We start from the raw sequence: 26,512 nt of genomic DNA on the forward strand, positions 1-26,512 counted from the left end.
TTGTCATTCCTGTTGACAGCCTTAAATCTTTTGTGTCATTTCTACCTTGTGTGGCTTTTTCTGCACTTGTTTTACTCTTTCAGCAGGAGTCTTTAGTTTCTGGTTTTACCACAGTGTATAAGACTGGTGTGAATGTGTGGTCTGTTTTCATGGAACTGTTTTCTACTCCTATTTGGCTTTCTGTCCTTTCAGAGTGATAAAGTGCAGAGTGCTAAAAGCCAAAAGCTGTAAGAAGTAGTACGATGTCTTAGTTTTAAGTATCAGTGCCATCAAATGTATAATGTATTTTGTTATGATGTTATTCATGAAAGAATAGTGTATGTTTATTTATAGAATTATGTGAGTCTAATATGGAGTGTTTAATGCTCGAGTATTAAACTTCCAAGTTCTCAAATAAGATAAGCTGTTTCCATATTCCTGATATGGTAACTTCACATATTAGTAAAAATCAGGACTGTGTTTAATGTCTGCATGTTAGAATGCAAAAATACATTTAGTTTGTTTTCTCTGTTCAGATCTGGATCTTATATATACATTTTATTCTGTTACTACATCTCCCATCCTCTAGTTTTTTTTCCATAATGGTCAAAGGGGCATTCATTGAAACCAATTAACATTTATTTATGATCCTTCTTTCTCACCTACTACCTATCTTTTAGGCCTCTTTCACTGGAGTAGTTTCAAGGAAGGTACTGAATTATGGATTCCTTTCCACACTAGTGTATTTATTTCTTAAAAGAACCTAAGTAATTGATTTAAATGAAATTGTTTTAGTGAATTTGATTAAACGTTGTTATTTAAGTGTGGCCCTATATTACAACATACTTTAATCTGATAGGAAGTATACTCTTTGGAATAGGATGATACAATATGACTGTAACCAAAAAGCCACAACTTGCACTCATTCAAGAAATAACTTGAGTATGCTAGGATGTAGGCATGCAAAGATTAGTTTGTTTTATAGCAAAAACGTGCACTCTTTAGTGTTAGCAATGCTGTAATGGACTGAAAGGCTTAAATATTTAGTGTATAATAGTTTGAACATCCATCTCTTAAGAATGGAAAGATTTATTATCTTTTATAAGCTAATTGGGATGGTATGATTAGGCAGAAAAATCACTTGATTTAAGAGATTAAAGAGTTTAAGCAAGTTAAGGGGTGAATCTATATTGGGAAACTTGGATCTGTAGGATTGCACCTTCTGAGCACTGTTTGGATCAGTAACATGATTAAGAAAAATGTTGGGAATCAGAAGTGGTCTATCAGTCTCGTTTTCCCGCTAGGAGTAGTAATGAAATCACCATGTACAAGAATTGGTTGATGAATACGGCTTGCACCATTGCTTTTGGAAAAGAAGCAACACATTTAGCTAAAAGATAGTTCGGATTAGATATTATTTATATTTTAGATTTAACATTAGGTAAAAAAACAAAATAATATAGATGAAATTTTTAGTGAATTCTATTAGCATTCTGATATTTAAATGTGGCCCCATGTTGACAAAGTCCATATTCTCTGAACTAAAATCTATTTCTATAAAAATTTAATGGGCTGTTAAGGATTTATGCAGTAATCAAGAACTTCTATTTCAGAGTGAAACAGACCCAGCTGTGTCCTAGTCCTACAACTTTTGTAATTGTGGGATAGTAAGCAAGTTTTTTAACCCTTCTATATTTATTTTTCTAACCTATAAAATGATAAATTAAAGATAATTATTTTGAATGAATAATTAGTAAATTCTTTACGTATTAGTTATATGTAACTATGAGACTGGTTCTGTTACACCTTCTACACATTCAGGAGTACAAGTATCATTTTCTAAAATGTTTTATATGATGATGTCAAGTAGAATATTTGTATTAGTATACACGTAGTGACCCAATTAAGGCATAAACATCTAACTTATTTAGAAAAGCAATAGTGGATAATGCCTTAAAATTTTATTACCTTAAAAATTGTATCCCTCTGCAAATCTTGCTCCATTTTTCTCAAATTCTATTGAATTCTATCAAATTCAGCATTGAGACTTGCTGCCCATTTGGGATAAAGGCTAAACAGATTTCATATAGATATAGACTTTGGCTAAGGAAATTGCATTTTTCTTGGTAATAACAAAGTAATAAAGATGTCTATAGTGTCGTATGATATTGTTGGTATAAGGGACCAGAATCAAGAGGATTTGTTTCTGATGGAGAGGTCTCAAACACTTACTGCGCTTACTGCATGACTTGATTTTTATGAAGTTTAAAATGAGGGTGCAAGTGCAGAGGAAGCATAACATGGCGTACAGCCAGATAATGAACATGTTCGTTAACTTCTGAAAAGTGTGAGCAATTTACTGTGACCAGAACTTGAGTGTTGGAAAAATACTAACAAATGAGGGAAGATATGGCTAGAATGGAAAATATAAGCCAGGGGGTTCAGATCATTAAAGATACTGGGTGATGATGTTGCACTTAAAAGCTTTGATAGCCCTGAAGACTCTCTAGAATAAGTGAAGAATTTCAAGTAGGGCAGTGACTGACATCAAGTATATGTTCTAGGATAATTACTCTGAAATAGGAGATGAAATATGATTTAAGATTTTTTAATGTTGTCTCTACATTGAAAATGACAGGATAGAATTCATAGCTGTGAAACAATTATTTCTTGTACAGGTTAGTTTCTAGAAGTCCTTTTCTTTAGTCATCTACCATGGTAGAACTGCTGTGCTTGAGGGAAAACCAGTTTAGGAAAAAACCCAAGGGACAGAATGGTTTGAGGCAAAGCATTGGATTTGGAGACAGAATATCTTTATTCCTATCCTAATTCTGCCACTCAGCTAGTTTTCGAGGAACATCATTTAATCTCTGCACCTCACTTTTCTTCATTTAAAGCTAATGATGACAATTAAAATAATAGAATCGAAAACTTCTCATATACTATTTATTTTCTGAGGTCCAGTTAATTTTGGGGTCTGTTTATTTAATATAGAATCGAAAACTTCTCATTTACCATTTATTTTTGACGTCCAGTTAATTTTGGGGTCTGTTTATTTACCAAAGGATGTTTGTGTGAGAGAAGTTACGGACTTCAGATGCAAACCTTGAACTTGTGTTTATTCTAGCTAAGGCAGGAACGGATCCAAATTCAGCAGCTTGGGCTGCCTATTATGCTCACTATTATCAACAGCAAGCACAGCCACCACCTGCAGCTCCTGCTGGTGCACCAACTACAACCCAAACCAATGGACAAGGTAACTATGGTAATTAAAGAATTTATTTTGTATGTAGAAGTAGAAACTTGTGTTTGGAATTATATATGAAATACATGAATGTATAATGCCTAAAATTTCCAGTATTTATCAGTGAGCAGACTTTCCTTTTGAAATAATTACAGACTTTCATAAAAGTTTGTTATAAGACACATGACAGAACACCCAGAGATCATAGCTGTTAATATTTTATCCCTTACCTCCCATTTGTTCCATTATTTTGTTATACATGTCCATATTCCATTACCAGTAGTCTTTTAGAACCATTTTAAAACCAAGCTGTACACATGATGTCCCAGTAACTTTAAATAATACCCTTTCTGTATTACTTCAAAAAAACATTACCATTATTCAGTTCTCTAAAACAGTAAGTCAGCATTGATACATCATTACTGTTCTAGTGTAGAACCCTTACTTAGATTTCACCAATTGTCCCATCAGCTTCTCTATTCTGATCCAGGATCCCATCTGGTAAAAAAGTACAAACCTTTTGTTTTGTTAGGTGATAATCAAATCAACATAAATTCCTTCACCTTTTTCTCACAAAGATGAGATCATGATTATGAGGTTCTATTTGGGATTTGGCAGTACCTTAGAAATAGTCCTCTGCTCTTCTTAATTCATTACATCATGGGGTCATGTAATGTTGACCTACTTCATCCTTGGAGATGGTAACTGTAGTCACTTAGTCATATTAGTGTTCACCAAGTTTCTGTACCGTGAAATTGTATTTTTCTCTTTGAAATTAGTAAATGTTTTTTGGAGAATTATACTCAGATTATGTGACTGTTCTGTTCCTCATAGCAGCTTTTTTGGAAACACATGCCAGATTGAGCTACAGCTATCATGATAATTTCTATTTATATCATTAATTTTATATGTATTGGTATTGTGCTGCAAGGAAGTTTTCTTTTCCTCCTATTTGTATCAATATGGACTTCTGTTTTATTCAGTTTGTTGTATTTTAAACTGTCTTTGCTATTTTGATTATCAGATTGCCCTAGCTTTGGCCAATCAGGAGTACCTTCAAGATGGCTCCTGTATCCTTTTGATAAGTCATTCTTAAAGCACATCCTTACATTGTTGGACAATAAGATGTTTATTTTGTGGTTTCTGGGCTTAAGCCCTACAATCAGCCATTTTTCCAAGTAGCCCTGATTCCTTTTAGTAGATGTTAGTATTTAAGAAACCAAACCCAGTTCATTTCTACCAGGGTGTCATTGCTTCTGGATCTTTTCAGCTAGGAAATTTACCTGCATGTTTATCTGCCTACACGTATATGAAACAACACAAATATCTATATATGTATATATTTCTAAGACTTGTATCAACTGCAATTCCATTGTAACACTTCAGGGTTCTTTTTATAGCTTTTTCACTTTTCATGCTTATTAATGGTGAAAGACCTGTTACCTTCAGTGTGTTTCCTTATTTGACCAGTGAATTTACTTTTATGCTCAATGTGACTTCTCTTCCATGTATATAGACAAATTTTCTCTGTTGACTGCCTCTATATCTCCTGTGTCCTATGTCCTTGGCCCCAGCCAAGGATCCCACTACCACACAGCATCCTCAATCCCTATGGCAGGCCACTTCCAATTTCTCCACTCAAGGAACAGAAGGAAAGGGCTAAGATCATCTTTTCAAATCTTCAATCTTATTTTTTTGTGTTTTTCTTGAACAAGGAGATCAGCAGAATCCAGCTCCAGCTGGACAGGTTGATTATACCAAGGCTTGGGAAGAGTATTACAAGAAAATGGGTATGTTCTACATTTCTTTTTATACATTTAATTAAATTGAAATCGAAGCACTTAGGAAATATCACACTAGAAAGATTAAGGTTGTGATAAAACATGTTTGTATCATGTTTTTGTTACCAGGATTATTTATTTATTTATTTATTTTACTTATATTTTTACCTTTTAAAATCTGGAAGTGTAGAATAATTGCATTCTAAAAATCATTGAACTTTAGGCTTGTCACAAACACTTAAGTTTGTGGTCACATAACAAGGACGTCTCTTTATTTCTAAATGCATTTGTCAACCGTGTAATAATTGAAACTAGAAATTGCCCCATTGGCACATATGACATTGAATATTGCTTATGCTTTTGTCAAAGAAAGTTGTGTATATTATGTATTAGTAGCTTCACTGACATAGGTTAAATTTCAGTTTTGTGTGGTATTTTCTGCTGCAAAATAAAACTTACAGTGACATAGGACATTAATTACTTAAATAACATTTGCATATATGAAAAGGGAAAAAGTCACCTAGAAAGGCCATTTCCATTCAGTAACTTGTAGAGTACATACTACGTGCCAAACCATTGTGTTAAAGCTGAGATTGTGGGCATAATAGCTAGGAGCCCATGCCCTTCTGGTTATATTCTCATGAAGGATACGACTGTTAATCAGGTATTTTGCCAATTACATTACTACAAATTGTTATGAATGAAAACTATTTCCACAACAGGTCACATGTATAGCTACTAAGTGGTAAAACCAGAATATGAACTTCCAAGAGGGCATAAATCCCAAACCTGTCTCCCAAACTTGTCTTCCTGGGACCACTTGGAACCTGATATCCTACAGTTGACCTTTGATCAACAGTATAGGTTTGAACTTCATGGGACTACTTACAAGTGGATTTTTTTTTTAGTATTTTTTTCTCTAGCTTTATTGTAGAATACTATATATAATACACAAGATATATGTTAATTGACTTATCTAAGGCTTCTGGTCAACAGAAGACTATTAAGTTTTGGGGGAGTCAGTTATATGTGGGCCTTTTCTTTCCTTTCCTTTCCTCTTCCTTTCCTCTTCCTTTCCTCTTCCTTTCCTTTTTTTCTTTCTTTCTTTCTTGATTTTATTTATTTATTCATGAGAGACAAAGAGAGAGAGGCAGAGACATAGGCAGAGGGAAAAGCAGGCTCCATGCAGGGAGCCCGATGCAGGACTTGATCCTGGGACCCCAGGATCACGCCCTGGGCTGAAGGCAGGTGCTAAACCACTGAGCCACCCAGGGATTCTCCCCAACTGTACAGGTTGGCGCCCATAACCCCCGAGTTGTTCAAAGGTCATCTGTATTTCTGAACAAATGGTTCTTGTTTTTTAGAAGCCAATGGTATTAGTCATTTAAAATTAACACATGTACACCACAGCCACTGGGCACAAATGAAAGCTAAAAGATAAACTTATTTGTCCTTCACTGATACAGAATCTATAGTTGGTAGAATTTTCTCATAAGATATAGTCTACTTAAGATTCTCTCGATGTAAATTTCAGTGTTTTCTTTGCCCGTGGCTGTTTTGTCATCTTGCACAAAAGGAAAAAATTTCCAGAAGGGTAGCTACGTTAATCTTTTTTGTGTGAGATACATGTACCTAGTGATAATGTTTTACACAGCTTGATTTCTGTTTAAAGAAAGAAAGAAAGTGTTTTTCTCGAAACAGTATACTCTAATTAGGATGGTCACATAAAATGAGGATAGTTTTGAGACTATAACTGAGGATGCTATTGATCTTTCTGTGATAGCATTAGTAATCAGTACTTAATGGTTACTTTAACTTGCATGAAATAGTGTCACCATTTTAAAGATTTGAGCATTTGTAATTAAATTGTTGCAATTAAAAATCATTGGGTGTGGGGATGCCTGGGTGGCTCAGTGGTTGAGCCTCTGCCTATAGCTTAGGTCATGATCCTGGGGTCCTGGTATCCAGTTCCACATCTGCTTTCCACAGGGAGCCTGCTCCTCCCTCTGCCTGTGTCTCTGCCTCTCTCTCTCTGTCTCTCATGAATAAATAAAATCTTAAAAAAAACAAAACAAATCCTATTAAAATCATTGAGTCTGACTTACAGTTTCACAGTGGCTAATATACCAGAAATGTGCCCTATATTACAATTAAAAATGAATAAAAGCAGGCCTGTTTGTGAACCTAGATAATTATTGGGGAGGAATTAGTGACTTATGTTTTATTATATTTTATCATTTGTTTGCAGCTTGGCCAATAATAAATTTACTATTTAGCCTTTTTACATTTTACTTGCCTAAAAGTGAGAAGGTGTATTGAATGGAATCTGTGAGGTCTTAATACCATTCAGATTTTTAAGGGTAGACTTTTCACCTTGACATTCTTTTATTTTTTTACCTTTACTCTGTTGCCTAAAGTTTTAATTTTAGAGATAGTAGGCTGGACTCCCTTGAATCCTGTGTGGAGAAAATATTATAGAAATAATTAAATAACACTGTTTAACTTAATGTCCTCCTTAGCCCCACCTTTTCTTTTCTTCCCAGTTACAAGTTTTTCTGTAGCTTGACAGTGATTAGCTGTTAATTTATTGAGCAAAGGGGATCAGTTGAGTGATTGTCACATCTAAATCTTAAATAATGCTAAATTGTCAGGTCTTGAATGATAGCTACATAGTCAATCTATTTTTTCTTTTAAAAGTTTTTTTGTTAAATGATTGGTTGCTTAATTACCTTAATTTCTCCTGGGTGTATTACTTAAGATCTTTTTAAACAACCGCGCATAAGCAACCTTAAAGCATAAAACTAATATAGTTAGTTTTCTAGATTGATTTCTGTGTATGTATGTATTTAAAGTAACCTGTATACTCAATGTGAAGCTTGAACTCCACCCCAAGATCGAGTCACATGCTTTAGCTTTACTGACTGAGATAGTTTTTAAAAATTTTTACTGTTTAAGGTTTATTTATTTTAGAGTGTGCATGAGCAAGGGGAGAGGGAGAGAAGCAGACTCTGCTAAGTGTGGAGCCCAGCTCAGGGCTTGATTCCCTTGACCCTGAGATCACAACCAAAGCTGAAATAAAGAGTTGGATGCCTAACTGACTGAGCCATCCAGATGCCCTCAAGATTTTTAAAAAGGAAAAGAAAGTAAAAAAAAATATTAGGTGAAAATGTTTATTTCCAAATCCAACTCCCTTATTTGGAGAGGCCAAGTTTGAACTCTTCCAGGCAGGGCTAGGATTTTTTTAGGATTCTGGACATCCTAATTCCCAATCCAGTGCCCTCTTTACCAAACTAGGCAGGCTGTCCCAGCTTTTGAAGCTAGATGTCAGCTTTTCCCATTAAGAACAGAAAATACCCAATACTAACACTATAAATTTGTTATTTCTGTATAGGTAAATAAACCTCTGGAAATGGAGTATTTATTTATTCATGAGATCTTCTGGAAATGGAGTATTTATTTATTCATGAGAAACAGAGAGAGAGAGGCAGAGACACAGGCAGAGGAAGCAGGCTCCATGCAGGGAGCCCGATGTGGGACTCGATCCTGGGTCTCCAGGATCACACCCTGGGCTGAAGGTGGTGCTAAACTGCTGAGCCACCCAGGCTGCCTGAAACAGGAGTTTTTAAATTAGTTTTCTGGGAATAATTTAAAATTTCCTAAGATTAATACCAACAGAATTAATCGATTTAAGGATTTTATTGATTCTTGAGAGAGACACAGAGAAGGGGGCAGAGACATAGGAAGAAGCAGGGTCCCGGTGGAGAGCCTGATGTGGGACTCCAGCCCAGGACCCCGGGATCATGACCTGAGCCAAAGACAGATGCCCAACCACTGAGCCACCGAGGCTCCCTACCAACGGAATTTAGGAAAGAAATTCATAAAGATGAGACTATAGAGGGTTAATGAAGAAAATTTTAAGTCTTAATAAGGAATGGCAGCACATATGGAAGAGTAGGTACTTTTGAAGCTAGAATGACTTTGTAATAAACATCCTAAAGAGATCAGACAGGATTTCAGAGTAGAGACCAGCAATTGCCCTTTGAAAGAGGGCTAGTGAAGGCATTTTTGGAAAAGTTGGGAGTTGAGAAAGGCCCTTACGATTTTTTTGTTTTGTTTTGTTTTTTATTTATGATAGTCACACACACAGAGAGAGAGAGAGAGGCAGACACATAGGCAGAGGGAGAAGCAGGCTCCATACACCGGGAGCCCGACATGGGATTCGATCCCGGGTCTCCAGGATCACGCCCTGGGCCAAAGGCAGGCGCTAAACCGCTGCGCCACCCAGGGATCCCCGGCCCTTACGATGTTAAGCACTGATATGGTGGGTGGTAGAGAGTAAGTGGTTGTGGGAAAGATCGGTGTTTAGAGAGATAACTTAGAGTGAAATTGATTCAATCAGGTTTGGGTTTTGGGGTGTAATAATAGAATGTTACATATGAACTCTAGAGCAAGTCTTAACTCTGAAATGAAATGAAAGTAAAACCTTACATACTGTAAACCTGTATGTAAATACTAAGTAATGTTCTAAAGTATAAACTATCTGACCTCAAACAGTTTTTGAACCAAGAATAAAGGGAGCAAGCTAATTATGAAAAGGGCAGAGAGGCGTAAAAGGCTAGGGGAGAGCCAAGTCTACGTTGATAGGAGTCCCTCCTTCACTTTGAGCAGGGCAAAATGAATCACCTCTGTCCCCCAGGTTGGAGGAATGAGTTGAGTTTTTCTTTGGACACCTTCAACATTGGAGCGTTGGAGGGGTTTTACACCTGAGTGTTTGTTTCTCTTAGAGTCCAACATGTTTACCTTTCACTTCCCCCAGAAATATTTGAGTTAGGGGGGAGGGTAGGGAACATTTGAGTTTGATTAATTTTCTTAATGTGTCTCCTGTTTCTACCATCTTACAATGTCCTTTTGCCTCTGAAATGAATATCTCTTAACAATGATTAGTTCCTTTTTGTCAACCTGAAGTAGAAATTGTTGCTCTCTTAACCCAGTTTGGCTTCAAGTTAGCAGGCTTTCAAATGTACAGTTTGTAAGAGACATAGTATGGTTTTATTACTATTGATACCTGGAAAATGGCAGTTTGGCAGTTGTCTAAATATTGAAACCTGTTTCAGGTTTGCTTGAATTGTGTCTCAGAAAAAAAAAAATTGTGTCCCAGGATCAAAATGTTAAACTCAACCTCAACTTTCTCTTTGAAAAGAATTAGGGAAAAAAAATAAGAGAATTTTGTTTATATTACATGGGATTTCTCTGCTGTTGCCTATATTTATAGAAGGGGGGTTTTCTTGGATTTTTAAAGTTACAGATATTAAAATTTTATTAGCTGAATTGGTTTTATTCTTCAACCAATTATGTGATGGTGATAGACACTAATTTCTGCAACTGTATAAAGTTGCCTTGTTAAGGTAACATCCAACAAACATAACAGCTTTCTCTGTGTCTTTGCTTCAGTATTTTTTTAGCTAGCCATAATTCATCAGGTCAGGTAATTACAAGCTAAATAAAATTCTCAAAGGAGCTAAATAAGAAAACACCTGTTCTTTCTGCCCACCTTTTTATTTCAAAAACTTTTATACCTTCAAAAGATTGGAAAAATAGTACAGCAAACACCCATGTATTTATTGTGCCTGACCCTTTACAAAGTTGCAGACTGTTCTTAAATTATTTCAGTAATATTATCAATTATCAATAATATTCAGTTTCCCTAGTTGTCAAAAAAAGTTGTCTTTTATAGCTGTGTAGGTGGTGGTTTTGTTTGTTTTAATCCAGAGCCCATTTTATTTTTGTGCTTTGTATGTAGGTGGTTATGTCTTTTTATCTCTAAATTCAGAAAAGTTAACACTGTCTAGAAAAATAAAGCTGTTGAGTTTTGTTTTTCATTGGTCTTGTTACTTTGAACCTCTTCAGTAATTGGTCTTTATATCTTTTGTCAGGTTACTTTTACTATAATTGTACTGTGATTTGAGTCTTGTATTAAAACTTTCAACATCTGATAAAGGATATGTTGAAGATTAGTCTTTGTACTTATAGTTTATAGGTTACTAATCAGGAAACAAAAATCTTGACCAGATCTTAAAATACAAAGTCTTAATAGCTTTAAGGTGAGTTTTGTGTTTCTCAAGAATGTTCTTTCTCTTCATCAAGGATTTATATTTTACTTTAAACCTCTAATGTAACATCCAAATAAATAAGACCAAAAAAAAAAAAAAAAAACGGTCTCCCTCTCCCATCCCTGTGCTCAACATCAGTACCAGGGTACCATAGATTGTTTACATGAAATACTTTACAAACTCCATTTAGAGCATTAATATTTACAAATTCTGTAATTGAATCAAGATACCGAAATCTTTGCCTTCTTAGTTAAAACTATGTGAATGGTTTCGATTTTGCTTTTTAATAATAGTGATACTCTAGAACTAAAAGTTATGATTAATATAAGGCAAAAAGAAACAGCATTCTGATATTTTTTAATTATAAGAGTAGTTTTCTAATATTTAAAATAAAACAGGGCACTACTGAATATATAAAATAAATAAAACAGGAGCGATTCTGACCTTCTGTGCTTGTCTTTATAACCTGTACTTACAGTGGATATAATTTTGTATTAAAATTTAGGGGGTTTTTTTTAGGTCAACAAGGGCAGACACAAGATTATTCAAAAGCTTGGGAGGAATATTACAAGAAGCAAGGTATTGTTTTTATTAGAAATGAGATTCTTTTGGGCTTTTAGTTGTGGTTACAGCAACAAAGTTGTTCTGTTTTCTCAAAGGTCAAGCAGTTCCTGCTCCTACTGGTGCTCCACCAGGTGGTCAGCCAGATTATAGTGCAGCCTGGGCTGAGTACTATAGACAACAAGCAGCCTACTATGCCCAGACAAGTCCCCAGGGAATGCCACAGCATCCTCCAGCACCTCAGGTATACTAAACTTGCTAATGTATTGATTTCTACTCCAATCATGTTCTGCATGTTTACTGTTTTGTCTGTTTGGGATTATGTTTGCCTTTTTAATTTTTATCTGGCATAGCATAACTAAAGAAGTACTGTGGTGTATTGTTTGGGTTTTTTTGTTTGTTTTTTATAATGCTTTCTGGCATCTGAGTGCTGAATATTTCTACAATGCTTTTGATTTTAAAAATAAATTTTTTTCCCCCAGGGATTTGCAAATCATGCAAGAAGCCACCACCATTTATATTAACCAGTTTTTCTTTCTTAAAGGATTCACTCCTGAGTTAGCTCCATTTAAAGGATTTTCTTTAACTTTTTGTGTATTTCTTATGTATCTCTTCTGCACAGGGCCAATAATAAGAAGTGGACAATACAGTATTTGCTTCATTGTGTGGGGGAAAAAAACCTTTGTTAAATATATGGATGCAGACGACTTGATGAAGATCTTAATTTTGTTTTTGGTTTAAAATAGTGTTTTTTTTTTTTTTTTTGAAAATGTACAAAATATCTATCACTACTGATAGGAGGTTAATATTTCTGTGTAGAAATGAAAATTGGTTTGTTTTTAGTATTTAGTGTAGATGTACACATTCCAGCAAATGTATTTGCAACTATTATGTGGTCAATGCTTTGTGATATAAATGTACTTTTTCAATGTATACTTTCACTTTTAAAATGCCTGTTTTGTGCTTTACAATAAATGATATGAAACCTCCTGTGTCGGTAAGTTGGATATGTGGGTATTTAAAGGTTCATAATTTCTTAGCAATGATAAATTAAGATACATATACACAAATATATAAGCTTTCCCCATGAAATATTAATTGAGTTTTTAAACACTGGCATGTTTTTTCCCCCTTGCAGTATAGTAGTAGATTGGAGGATCTTTCCATTTATTGTATTTGGCTGTTTCAGCACAAGTAATCCTGATATCTTCATTTTTTTCCTTCTGTTTGATTAAAACCTGCATGTTTGTACAGTGATCTTTTGGCATACTTCCATTGCATTAACAGTGAAATTTCCTTTTATACATGACCACTGTTTCAGATCTGTACTGCTGCTATAACAGTTAACCTTTCTGTTCTTAATTTGATGATTACTTGATTTCCAAGACTGTTTCAGCATAACTAATTTTAAACAGTTTTCGGATAGTGAATATGAGTAGTTGAATAAGAAGTTTTTTCATGTAAAGAAGCTTTCAATGTATACAATATTAGTGTGTTTCTTTTTAAATTTAGGGTAGAAAAGTAGTATGCAAAAAGTATAGCTACATGCATCTGCCATTGAAACATTATTGGGGTATGGAAATGTTCAAGCTTTTTTCTTTTTTTTTTTTTTCTTTTTGCAGTATAGATAAGCTTTGTTTTGTAAATGCACAAGTCCAATCATTGAATCAACTTAATTTTTATGTACTTGAAATCACTTTATTACTCTATAACACTCATGCTGAAGTTCTGATATTTTGTTGAAATCCATTGTTTACTCTTTGCATATTTGTTGGCTCTTTGCATATTAATATATTAGACTACATGCAAATACAGTCTGTCTTGCCATTGTCTGTTGAAGTGCAGGTTTGATCCAGCCAGTATAGAACTAGCTCTGTAGGGGTGAGGAGGACTGTGCTGTGTATCATCCTTGATTGTGTTCCTTCAAGGAGCATTGCACTGTAAGTACATCAGAATGACAAATTGATGAACTGCAACAGTATCTTTTTGTCAATGTTCCACATAATGTAAATGCCATACTTTGTGTGAATATTATGTTGGAATACAGTGCTGATATCTTGGAAAACCATAACTGCTTCTTAATTTAATATAGAATAATACATAGATCTGTATTTTTTTTTAAGTGAGCTTAATGGGTAAGTATTTTTGATATGCTTTAGCTATAGCTAAAGAAAACTGATCATTAAATTGAATAGTATTACTCATTGGTGCTCCTAAAATATATTGCTTTTCAGTGTACAGTATGCATATCTTCTATATTAATATGAAAGACTTGAAATGTATCAGACAGAAGTGGTTTTCAGTTTGCAAATATTAAGCAATGTAGCAGTTTAACACCATTTCATGAATATAGTAGTTCTTTCATTGGTGGGGAGCACCAGTTGTTCTGAATATACTATTAAGGGAGATGTACAAGGAACATAAATGTTGAGATTACTTATAGGGTAGAAAATAGTTCAGTTCATTATAGATATTTTGAAATGTTTTTGATTGTTTTTATAGAACCTGGAGTGACTTCCCTTGCCCTTATTTAGATATGGATATATAGTTCTAGTTTGAAGTTTAATAGTTAAGGAGTTAGTTATGTGTTATCTTTAAGAGTAGGGCTATTGACATGAACAATTTCAGTATTTTGCATGATACTGTTTATAGATGACCTTTTAGGAAAGTGGTGCATTTATTAATTAAACTGAAGAAATAGTTCAGTTGGATTCAATATCATAACTCACAAATTGGAGGCTGTTGATTTTGATTCATTTAAGGTTTAAAATCTTTATTAATTGCAAACAGTGCAATTATTTATACTTCACAGTGCCTTCCCAGACCTTCCACCTTAGGTTCTGCTGCAAAAAGCAACAGGTAAGCACAACCTAAGGACATATATAAATAAATATTTCAGTACATTAATGTTGTCCCTGTGAGGTTTTTGTGGTTGTGTAATTCAAAAGCAATCTGCTACTGCTTCCCCAAAATGTATTTTGTTATTTATGCTACCATTTCAGTGGAAAGTCTGTAAGTTGTTCAAACAACTGTTTACATTTCTGGGTAATGGTTTTTGGGGGTTTTTTTTGGTTTCGGTTTTTGTTTTTTTTATTAAAACAAAAAAGGAATGATGAGTAGATTGCTGCTGTAATTGAACTACATCCAAACTTTTTGTAATCTTTTCCCAACCATAGAAGGATTGTTCAAATTAAGAAAGGGCAGTTACATACTTTTCTAGATTTAGGGTATCACTTGGTTAGAAACTTTCAACAGCCTTCACAATCTTTTTAAGATTGACAGGACATTTTCTTTGCTCTCCAAAACTATGGAGTCTTTTTTTTTTTTTTTTCTTGAAGTTTAATAATTCAGTAAGGACATTATGGGTCAGAGTTTTATTATGACTTTTTTTAGACCATTCAGTTTTCATAACTTTTATATACACTGAAAAAGGAAAAATTTATAAGGAATACTGGCAGTATGTTTTGATAAGGCATGTGCATCAGTGAAATGTTAACTGTATAGCAAATAACCTTTCATAATCTGTGTAGCAACCAGTATTTTTCTGATTTATAATACTTTAATAACTGACGCTGCATTTTATTTTTGCCAGTTTAAAATGTTTGTGTTCTTATAGATGATTTTAACTGGTACCTATTTTGAGTTAAGATGAATGTATTAAAGCAGCATCATACCAGTTTTGTTTATTCAATTTCTAAAATGTGCTGATCCTTTTAAAAACTTCCTGCTTATCTCTACAACAAAGAAAAATATTCAAAAATACTGCCTTCATTTTCACACACAGTGCTGAAGATGCTGCAAGCACCAAATCATAGCTCATAAAATCAGGTCCTGAGATAGTTACCCATAAAGAGGAATCCTTTGAGTGTATGCCATTGGTGAGCCGATGAGCATGGACCATAGAAGGGCTCAATGTAGAAGGTAAAATTGGCAAATCATAATTGAGAAATATGAAATGTATTCCCATACATAATATGGTATAGGGTGTAATGTACCTGCTTTTGATCACTTTTCATTTTAAAGTGCTATTCGCTTAATCTTAAATGTTCCATGAACTGTTAAGTTTTGTAAGTTAAGTAGTTACTGCACCACATTTATGTGTGTGTATGTGTGTATTGTTTTAATGGTCAATGATAGGTATGTTAAGACTGATAAATATAAAGGAGCTCTTTGAATCTTTTAAGAGCCTGTCAAGTTTTGGTTAGTTGCAGTTTGCATTTTTATAAAATACAGATGAATGCTAATAGATATTGGGGCATTGTTTCTATCTTCAAGAGTTTTTTATTCATTACCATAAGCCTTCACTGATACTGCATTTTTTTAAATGGCGCTAATTTTAACCTTGAAATAAATGGAAAGCAGAAAAGGTGAGCCAGTTGACTTGAATGCAATGGATGTTAGGAGTGGTAGAAACAATGTTTAGATTGAAATTGATTTATTTTACTTAGCACTTAAAAACTTGACGATGTGTTTTGTTTTTTAAAGATATTTTAGTGTGGTCATACGTAGAATTCTTATGGTTTGATGTTTCTTTTAGAAATGAAAAGTATACTTTTATTTTTAATTAATGAAAATGGTTTTAATACTAAAACAAGTGATTTAATACTAGTTGTTTATAAACATTGTAAAATATTTCCTTAGACAAATACCTTGGTAGTTAATTCATAAGGGTGGGGTTTGGGTAGGAGTAGCAGAGTACCTTAAGAGGGAAATAGGAATATATGCACAAATGATAACATTTGTTTGAATACTCTGCCAGGAAAACCAGTTCTATCTGCAGACATCTGTTGTCTAGAATAAGGATGTAGAAATGATCAATGAGGATGTCTTTTTATTTTCTGAAAATTCTGCCTCATTTAAAATGTATTTTAACAATACCTAAAGATGATTTTCACTCTGAAAATAACCTTATTTTTTGTTTAGTCACTTGAGTTTTCTTGCCACAGTATAAACTTCTGAGGGATTTTTTTAAATTGGTGCTTTTAAGAAGCAGATCCCAAGGTTTTATTTTCTTCAATGATAGCCCTGTAGAAACTCTTAAATGTATTTGCGCATATATCTATATATTTTTTCTTATGCATGCTCGATGCATTTTCGTCCTGAGAAAAGTGTTCTCTACAGAAACTACCCGTGTGTAAAAAGAAGATTGGCTTAAAATGGCTACTGTGATGGGAACAGTGTCTTAGGGAGATGCAGCTTGGACTTGAGGTAAATTGAATACTTTACAAACTGTGGTTTAGAGTTTGCTTTAATGACATTGTATGTAAAAGGGCACATGATTGCTGTAATTTTGTATTGATTATGGTTTCTTCAATAAAAAAATAAATGTACATTGACAATTATTATAAAGGAGTGTTTTGTTTCTCAAATACTGAAAGCCTATTTTTTAATACAGAAGTTATTACTTTATTATGGATTTACATTGTAAAATAAAGTTGTCCTCCAGAAAACTAAAATACAAAACAACTTGGTAATAGAACAATTATTTACAGACCCAAAGACCAGATTTTAAAATTCAAGATTGTTCCTTTTTTTTTTTTTGCCTCAGATCTTAGGTGTTTTTTCCTACATAAACTACTAATACAAAGTTTTCTCACTAAAATATAATTTGTTCAGGCAAGAGCACAACATAAATTGGCTTTGTAAGCTTGAATATATATTACACACATTTGAAAAGTAATGTTAATAGTTTGTTCTTAACACTCAGAACCCTATTAGGTAGGTAGGCAGGCAGGCAGTGATTTCCAGTAAATTTTCCCTAGTAATTGTTTAAGAGTCTTTTGTTCTCCGTGCCCCCCCTCCCCCTTCCCCATCTGGTTCAGAAAGACATATATTCAGGAAAACTCAAGTTGATAGACTCCAAATTCATTAAGTCTCTGCTATTTCAGGCTAATTTTAGGTGTAAATAGCTCAAAAAATGACATTCTTTCATGCAAAATAATGTATTTTATTTGAGTTTTAAAACATAATTGCTGTGAACTTAGAATAATGGAGTAAAATTTCCACATTACCCCATTAAATACCATTAACTTCTACATAATATGGCGATGAATCTGGTGATCATTTGGAAAGGAAGAAGATATTCTTTAGATGGGCTTGTGTTTTGAAGACTATTATGAAAAGAAATAAAAAATCAACCCAATGGCACTTCTGGTTTCCATTTTTTGGCCCCGCCACAGAAAACATGGATGTAGTAAGAAAGTGGGGGGAGGAGGGGTAGAGAGAAGAGAGTTCCAGGGAGAGGGAAAGGGAGCTAGTAGTCGTCAGCTAAAAAAGAGAAGAAGAAAAGTGATTTTTTTTAAAAGGAAAAAAATTTTAAATAGAATAAAAGTTCTAGATTAAATGATTAATTCTTACTTTCAATTGTAAGAATACAGGTACTAGCCGCAGAGCCCTTGTTGTTGACTGCTTTACACATATACTCCCCCTCATCTTCTGGGAAGGTTTCTGGTAAATAAAGGCAGTAAGTTTCTCCTCTTTCAATATATTGATAGTCTTCTCCATCCTGCAGTATTTCTCCTTCAAACCACCATGTGATTTCTGGTTTGGGTTCTCCTGTTACTTTAACAGTAAATCTAACGGGCTCACTGTCTACAACCGATGTGTTTTTTAGAGGCTTCTTGAACCATGGAGCTCCTGATCTCGTTTGCTCCTCATCTTCAGTAGTGGAGCCATTCATGATGCTACCACTGTCCTCCTCTTCTTCCTCTTCTCTTTTCTATATTAAAATAAGTGCATTCAAGTTGGCATTTAAAGTAGCATTTTCAGGACCATTGTTTAGTAATAGAATTTCATAGATAAGTGGGTTTTTGCTTCACAAAGAACATGTAAATATTACTACAACGTGTTCTTTATAAAACATTCCACTAACCTGAAACCTATTAAAATTTTTTTTGATCAAAATTTTAAGAGCATATTTGAAAAATAAAAGATACGTAAGCCTGGTACCTTCTGTAGTGCTGCATCAATTTCCTTTTGTTCAAACTGCATCCGTAGTAACTTTTGTTCTTCAATTCTTCTTTGTTCTTCTTCTTCTCGTGCCTTAGCCATTTGTTCAAATCTAGCTTTCATATTCACTTTATGAGTAAATGGGGCCTCACTTTTTTTTGCAGGCTTGACATCGACATCTTCTTCCTTTATGAAAGTGGGCCAAGAATAAAAATTGCTTGTTTTCTGGACACCAACAAGAGCTAAAGCATTAATAGTTATGAAGTTTCATTTATAAGTACAAAAGAATTAACCATGTTTGGTTTAGATATTTGTGCTATACTTGGACATGGGGATTTTCACTATCTCCTAATTTGGGAAAGATGAAAGTTTTGGGAAACATTCTTCTGACAATTAGAACCCTTTTCTCCCAGTGTAAAGGTCATACAATAACACTGGAGTCCCCGTGTATTTGCTCAGCCAACTCTGCTAGCTGACAGTATTGAGTAGCAGAAAAGAGTGGGAATGTTATATATGGTAACAACTGTTAAAATACTCCCTTGTCACAATATTATCCATCACTCTTCACCGTTTATAATGCAGAAAATGAAATTTCTGTTACTTCCTGCTTCATGATTTCCTTCCTCACCCTTTGTAGCTAATAACTGTCCTGGGGATTAATTCCGTCCAGCAAAGTTTACTGATGGTGAAACGGCAGACAAGAATGTTAGCAGGCAGGATGCATAGGAAGACAACTGTTGAAAGAGGCAATGGCTGGAGTTGAAGTAGGTGGTTAGTCATCTATTTTAGGGTGTTTGTTGGAAAACATAAGGGGTTGAAGAGCAGAGTTTCAACTGTTAAAAGTGTTGGGTCTACAAAACTGGTGATGATGAGATCACTGGTGACTTGAGGGCAGTTTTAATAGAGTGGGGCTATAGGTACCATTAATTCAGGGTTTCTAAAGTACTTTAGTTGACTCTGGGTTTCTATACTTAGACTTTTATGGTTCTGTCTGGAAATCTCACCATTTATATTTCATACTACTATGAGGAAACTGCTTCAGGATACCACATCCAACTAAAGGAAATTCTGAAACAAGCTCTGAAATAATTGCCTATATAAGAAAAATCTTGGTGCATGGATGTTTTGCATCAGTTTGAGATATTGTAGCTCAGTTCCAATGAATGTAGAAGGAGTTGAATAGTTTTTCTTCTCTTGAATCAGATTTTTATTTAAATGTTAGCAATTCCTAAAACATCAGACACAACCAAATACTTAATGGGTAAATTCTACTACTCATGCCATTAACACAAATATTTAATATTTCAGTTTGAAATGCCTGTTGAAAATGCCAGACTACAGTTAATTGCTCACGAATGATGTTGCTATGATTTTTTTTTTATTACTAAAAAGGTTAAAAGATACTACAGTTTTATTTCATGATGCAGATAGGTGTCTGTATCACATGATACAGTTTCATTCTTTCCTTAACAAATGTTCAAAATACAGTGTTTCAGCGGGTAGGATAATTGCTATTGTGACTGGATCCCTCCCAAGTTAACTTGCTTTCTGGATTTTAGGATAAAAAGTTTGCAAATTCCTGTTACTCCTTGAGCTACTTCAAACCTGCCTTTAGAAAATAGATTGAGAGAATTCCTCATAAACTGGGAGAAAGTTTACAGTCTTTGAATTATTAAATACGAGTGTTGCTTTTTCTTGAATCCTTGTAAAGGCAGGTTTAAAATGTTTCTGGGATATGAATCTACCAAGAGTCGTGATAAATGGAATGATTTTTGTTCTCTAGGTGCATTCTTAGGGTACTGATACCTACACCATATGAATATCGAAGCACAGTGAAGTTCCAGCAGTGAACTTGAGATAACAGTGAGCATTAGAAATGTTTTTGGAGTATGCCTTATTGGAAAACTAGAAAGCCAAACACCAAAAGGCAATAAAAGCAATTTAAATTCCAAGTGACGAGACAGCCCGGGGGCTCAACGGTTTAGTGCTGCCTTCGGCCCAGGGCCTGATTCTGGAGACTCAGGATCGTTGAGTCTCGGGCTCCCTGCATGGAGCCTGCTTCTCCCTCTGCCTGTGTCTCTGGCTCACTCGCTCTCTCTCTCTTCTCTCATGAATAAATAAATCTTTAAGAAAGAAAAATAAATTTCAAGTGAGGGACACCTGAGTGGCTTACTGGTTGAGCGAGTTATCAGCCTTGGGTTCAGGGTGTGATCCCCGGGGTCCTGGGATCAAGTCCCTCATTGGGCTCCCTGCATGGAGCCTGCTTCTTCATCTGCCTGTGTCTCTGCCTCTCTCTCTCTCTCTCTCTCTCTGAATAAATAAGTAAAATCATTTAAAAAAAAATAACCAAGTGACTGGTATAGATTAAGGGCTACAGATTGCTGGGGTGGAATTTGATCAGGAGAGGGCTACGTGGATGAGGTAGACCTTGAAAGATGTCTGGAATAGAAGTAGAAGATACACTGAACATGGACATTTTTAAAGAAGAAACCAGATAATACCAGATTGCTGAGGGGGGAGGAAGTCCTCCAGAAGCTGATTCCACTCAATGCCCAAACTATGCTAACAAGTTTTGTGTTTTTTTAAAGGATTTTATTTATTCACAATAGAGACATGGGCAGAGGGAGGAGAAGCAGGCTCCATGCAGAGCCCAATGTGGGACTCGATCCCAGAACCCTGGGATCACACCCCAAGCTAAAGGCAGATGCTTAACCACTGAGTCACCCAGGTTGTCCCTGTGCTAACAAGGTTTTAAAGGTGATCTCAGTGACCTTTAAAGAGAGAGGATAGGAAGGATCACATCCTTCACAGTCTCATGGGTTCCAGGAGATCATGCAGGGAAGCAAGAGCATGCTGACAACTTTTCTTTACCTTTTGTGATATATTTTTCTGAACTGATCTTATGATCCGACCATTAAATGTTGATGTTCTCCAGTTTTATCATTGACCTTCCAACTATTAACTCTTTGATACTTTTTAAGATTGATTTATTTTAGAGAGTGGGGTAGGGGTGGAGGGAGAGAATCTCAAGCAGATTCCCAGCTGAGCACAGACCTCATGACCCTCAAGATCATGACCTGAACTGAAACCAGATCATGACCTCAACTGAGACACCCAGCACCCCAGGCACCTAACTACTTTGATACATTTAAGTTCTATCCATAATAGTCACAATCTATAGTTCGAGCCTCTCCCTTGAATTCAGTACCTATGCTCCAGAATGCCTATATCTTATCCAAATATAGCTCAAACTTTATATGTACAAAACTATTCACCGACCTCCAGATCTCCTGCATTCTCTGCAGTATCATCCAGTTTCCCTGGTAATCTTGGAAGTAATGTTGGGCTGCTCAGTAACCACCTACCCATAAGCAGCCTGTTATCCAATTTAGTTAAAAGTTGGGTCCATTTCTCTCCCTGGGCCCTAACTTTATGCCTTATTCCTGTCTTTCAGTTCATTCTCCATGATCCCAGAATTCTTTAAAAATACAAGCTTTTTATTACTCTATCCAAAAACTAATTGTTAGCATTATTCCCAGATCATAGCCCTTGCAAGGTTCAAAACCCCCTATCATCCATTATGCTATGAACCATGCCTTTGAGCAAAATTTCCATTCCCCAGATATATTTTTACAACCTTCATACAAAGGTTGTAAAGAGAGTCCCATTCGTTCGACATTATTTCTCCTAAGTTCTATTCAACCTTCACACTTAGCTTACGTCATTTTCTCTGCCCTGTTAAACCTCTCCTAGGAATACTGACTCCATCCTATTTTTTAAAGATTTTCTTTATTCATTAGAGACACAAAGCGGCCAAGACCAAGACGTAGGCAGGAGAAGCAGGTTCTTGGTGGGGAGCCTAATGCCAGTTCACAACCTGAACCAAAGGCAGATGATCAATCACTGAGCCACCCAGGTGCCCCTTGACTCCATCCTATTTGATCCTGTAGCATTAAATATATAATTCCTATTTTACCACTCAATGCTAAAATTATTTTTCTATATTTCATCAGGCTGAACTTTTTGAGGGCATATTATATCACTTTCATGTACCCAAAACAACACAGGGCCCAACCTGGAAGATGTTAGCAATAGCATTTGCTTTAGGCAGTGACAAAATAGTTTATTTCCAGCCAGTCCAGGCTCTTAAGTCCTCAAGGTTTAGCGTATGTCACACACAGTTCAAATGCATACCAACTTTGGGGCACCTGGGTGGCGCAGTTGGTTAAGCAACCAATTCTTGGTTTCATCTCAGGTCATGATCTCGGTTGTGGGGTCAAGCCCCACGTCGGGCTCTCCGCACTCAGCACTGAGTCTGCTTAGGTTTATCTCCCGCCCCTGCCTCTCCTCCCACCTCTCGCTCAAAAATAAATTGTTTTTAAAAATGCATATCAACTGCGTTGATGAATATCTGATGTTCCACAGTATCTCCATTTGTCTAAAATACCTATGCTTTCTCTTCCTCCTGAGCTCTTTATTCCCATATTAACTATGTTCATGTATACCCATTTTAATTCCTTTCCCTCTCCTCATCTCCACCACCATTCCCAAATCTTATACATATTTGTTTTTTTTTCCATTTGATCCCTAGTTCAAACCCTCATCAGGCCTTCTCTGACCATCCTGTACAAAATAGTACCCTACATCATTAATCTCCATAGCTTTTACTTACTACCCAATAGTTTTCCATCCTCTCTGTTAGATTCTAAACACTGTAGTGAACTACTACTATAAACAGAGTGAACTACTTAATGTTCACTATAGGAGCAAGGACTGCAGGTTTATTTACCAATGTATGTAGTCCCAGTGTCCAAAATAGTCCCTGGAACCTAGTAGGCATTCAAATAACTTTTTAATGCCTGAATCTAAAACCATCTTCAGCTTCAGTATGATCTAGGTATAAAGGTGCCTATTTTATATCATCACTCCATGTTTTAAAAATCTCTTCAATGAGTAATAGTAAAGCAGAGTTCCTTAACGTGGCATTTAAGACCTTCCAGGACCATCTCTTGCTAGCATCTTCATCATTATCTTCTGTTCTTACACGCTGCTTGCTTCAGTAATAACGAACTGGTTACAGTTCCAAGAATTTGCATATAATTTCCTCATTCTTGGGATCCCTGGGTGGCACAGTGGTTTGGCGCCTGCCTTTGGCCCAGGGCGCGATCCTGGAGACCCGGGATCGAATCCCACATCGGGCTCCCGGTGCATGGAGCCTGCTTCTCCCTCCGCCTGTGTCTCTGCCTCTCTCTCTCTCTCTCTCTCTCTCTCTCTCTGTGACTATCATAAATAAATAAAAAATTAAAAAAAAAGCCTTAAGTTTAAAAAAATAATAATTTCCTCATTCTTTTAACTCACAGCTTCCTCTGGAAGTCTGCCCAACTTCCCACACCTACTTTATTGGTTGAATATTTGATGAAAATTCATTGCTAGAAGAACATACGCTAAATGGTGTTAGGGATTACAAAATGGCAATTCAGGCAGAAAATATTTTCCAGATTCTATTTAAAGCAAGATTCATAATCATGGAACTAGACCTTAGGCTGGAAGGAACATTATAGGTCATCTAGTAACTGCCACCTTTTGAACATTTGGAGGTACTTCAAATTCATGTCATCTGAATTCTAATTTAGGCTCTGCCACTGAATTATTGGCATGACTTTGAGTGGATCATTAAGCTTTTACTGGCCTCATCCTTAAATAAGTATGAATAATCTCTGGAGTTTATTTTAACCTATAGGTACACTGGTTCTTATGATTCAAACTACAACTTGTGCCAAAAAATATTTTTAAACTATATAAATGGGATCCCTGGGTGGCGCAGCGGTTTGGCGCCTGCCTTTGGCCCAGGGTGCGATCCTGGAGACCCGGGATCGAATCCCACATCAGGCTCCCGGTGCATGGAGCCTGCTTCTCCCTCCGCCTGTGTCTCTGCCTCTCTCTCTCTCTCTCTCTCTGTGACTATCATTAAATAAATAAAAAATTAAAAAAAAATAAACTATATAAACTATTTTTTTCCAGAGTGAACTACTTAATGTTCACTATAGGCTTTAATTCTAATAAAAGCCATTTTGCAACAATGCTGGAGTGAGAAAATCTTTCAGAGTCTCTTTAAGATCTTAATGTGCTTTTGCTCTTTGGCTCTCAGATTATTATATATAACATACCTATGGTTAACTAGAAGTACCAAAACTTATTTCAAAGTCAATGTTAGGGCTCCCTGGGTGGCTCAGCGGTTTGGTGCCTGCCTTTGGCCCAGGGCATGATCCTGGAGTCCTGGGATCAAGTCCCATATTGGGCTCCCTGCATGGAGGCTGCGTTTCCCTCTGCCTATGTTTCTGCCCGCAACCCCCCCCCCACCATGTCTCTCATGAATAAATACATAAAATCTTTTTTAAAAAGTCAATGTTATATTTCTGTTAGATTCATCATAATTACCACAATTATTACATATAAAATAGTATACCTCATGAAAGTTTTCTGCTTCTCGCTCTTTAATTTCAAGGTCAATTGCTCTCCTTTTTGCTCGTTCTTCTTCTATCTTTTTCTGTATTTCTTTTTCAGACAATTGTCCAATCTTTTCAAACTTGCTTTTTAGATTTTTAGCTTGAATAGAGCCACTTCTTTTCAATTTGATTAATTCTTCATATTCCCTACTCAATTCAAAGGTTTCATGTTCTTCCTCTTCCTTCAAAAAAAGATTTTTATATATTAAATACCAGAAAATTAGTTTGTATAATAAACCATCCAGAAAGTGTTCATTTCTTATTTGAAGCCAAAAATAAAGCTTAAATAATAACCTCTCTTCCCTAAATACAATGTTGAAATTTACTGATTAAAAGAAACACTACAAATTTAAGACTTTAGGTAACATCTTATTTTAAAATATTATTTCATCATGAAATATGGCTCAAAACTTCATTAAACATTCCATTAACCTTCTAAAACTAAAATATGCATATCGAATTAGCTTTTACTAGTAACTGTAGGAAAATCTACGTTGACAGAAAGATGAAGAGCTATACTTGAATGAACACTGGGCTGGGAGTCAGATACAAGTCTAGTTCTGATTCTGATACTATGTGGCCTTTTGCCTTGTTACTTAACAAGGACATGATCTTTTTTTTCTTTTTTATTTTTTCTTTTTTTTTTTTTAAATCTCTGTGTTGAGCCAGAGTATCCTAAAGTTCCTCCTGCCTTTGTTTTGATGATAGCCTAATGTTAAGTATCACTCTTAATACTCAGGTTAACTGAATGAAGCCTTTGTATAATACAGTTTGGCAAAATCCCTACATTTTGATACATATCACTTCTATTCTCAATTTTATTCTTCCAAGACAGAAAAGGAGGCAACCAAAATTGGCTCCAATTCTTTAAACCATTTTATCTTACATGTTCTTTATTCTGATTTCCGTTGGCTTTTCACGATTTATTGCTAGTTCTTTGTATACTTCTCACGCTAAATCCTAATCTCACTATATGAAGTGTCAAAAAAAATTTTGCAGTTATCCCTGGTACACTTTTCCCAGAGAAGACCTAGAGTTTGGGGAAGGGGGGCTAGAGAGGTGGAATGAAGGTGTGGACGAGTAGGGTCACAGTGGATGACACGACAGGAGGTTAATTTCTTGGTTCAACTGGAGGGAAAACAGAAGTTATTCCTTTATTCTGTCTTCACTTTTTAGTCTATGTGGGTGAAAACAGACAACTCCTAAAATAATAGAAACCCAACAAATTTGTTAAGTACCTCATATCACATTGGTTCCCAAATCATTCTGGTCAAAATTAATGATTGAACTAATACAAATACAATTTATTTTTATTTATTTATTTTTTTTTACAAATACAATTTAGAAGTTTTTCTAGACAATTCATTTTCGGGATCCTTTATA

General features: G+C 35.3%; 2 protein-coding genes across 46 annotated transcripts in view; one reads left to right on the forward strand and one right to left on the reverse strand.

Annotated features, from left to right (window-relative positions):
- Positions 1-17,017, forward strand: part of FUBP1 (far upstream element binding protein 1) — a 34,422-nt gene extending 17,405 nt beyond the window's left edge. For 4 of the 37 annotated variants that reach the window (XR_003235891.2, XR_012000802.1, XR_012000806.1 and 1 more), the window contains 7 exons: positions 3,107-3,244; positions 4,939-5,013; positions 11,634-11,693; positions 11,774-11,919; positions 13,516-13,615; positions 14,488-14,534; positions 15,460-15,596. Coding sequence is in view for 21 of the 37 variants with exons in the window: in XM_026004743.2 (XP_025860528.1) it covers positions 3,107-3,244; positions 4,939-5,013; positions 11,634-11,693; positions 11,774-11,919; positions 13,516-13,554 (458 nt within the window). In the remaining 16 variants the exon portion in view is untranslated. Of the gene's footprint in view, positions 1-3,106; positions 3,245-4,938; positions 5,014-11,633; positions 11,694-11,773; positions 11,920-12,297; positions 12,666-13,515; positions 13,744-14,487; positions 14,583-15,459 lie in introns of those variants that run through there. The other 33 variants (XR_012000803.1, XR_012000804.1, XR_012000809.1 and 30 more) reach the window with 13 other exon arrangements.
- Positions 16,906-26,512, reverse strand: part of NEXN (nexilin F-actin binding protein) — a 52,053-nt gene continuing 42,446 nt past the window's right edge. For 7 of the 9 annotated variants that reach the window (XM_072754799.1, XM_072754790.1, XM_072754794.1 and 4 more), the window contains 4 exons: positions 25,090-25,311; positions 18,624-18,809; positions 18,033-18,393; positions 16,906-17,942 (listed from right to left, as the gene is read on the reverse strand). In XM_072754799.1, coding sequence (XP_072610900.1) covers positions 17,929-17,942; positions 18,033-18,393; positions 18,624-18,809; positions 25,090-25,311 — 783 coding nt within the window. In that variant the 3' untranslated portion in view covers positions 16,906-17,928. Of the gene's footprint in view, positions 18,394-18,623; positions 18,810-25,089; positions 25,312-26,512 lie in introns of all 9 variants that reach the window. The other 2 variants (XM_072754791.1, XM_072754795.1) reach the window with 1 other exon arrangement.

Source organism: Vulpes vulpes, chromosome 3 (assembly GCF_048418805.1).
Source record: "Vulpes vulpes isolate BD-2025 chromosome 3, VulVul3, whole genome shotgun sequence".
Taxonomy (NCBI): Eukaryota; Metazoa; Chordata; class Mammalia; order Carnivora; family Canidae; genus Vulpes; species Vulpes vulpes.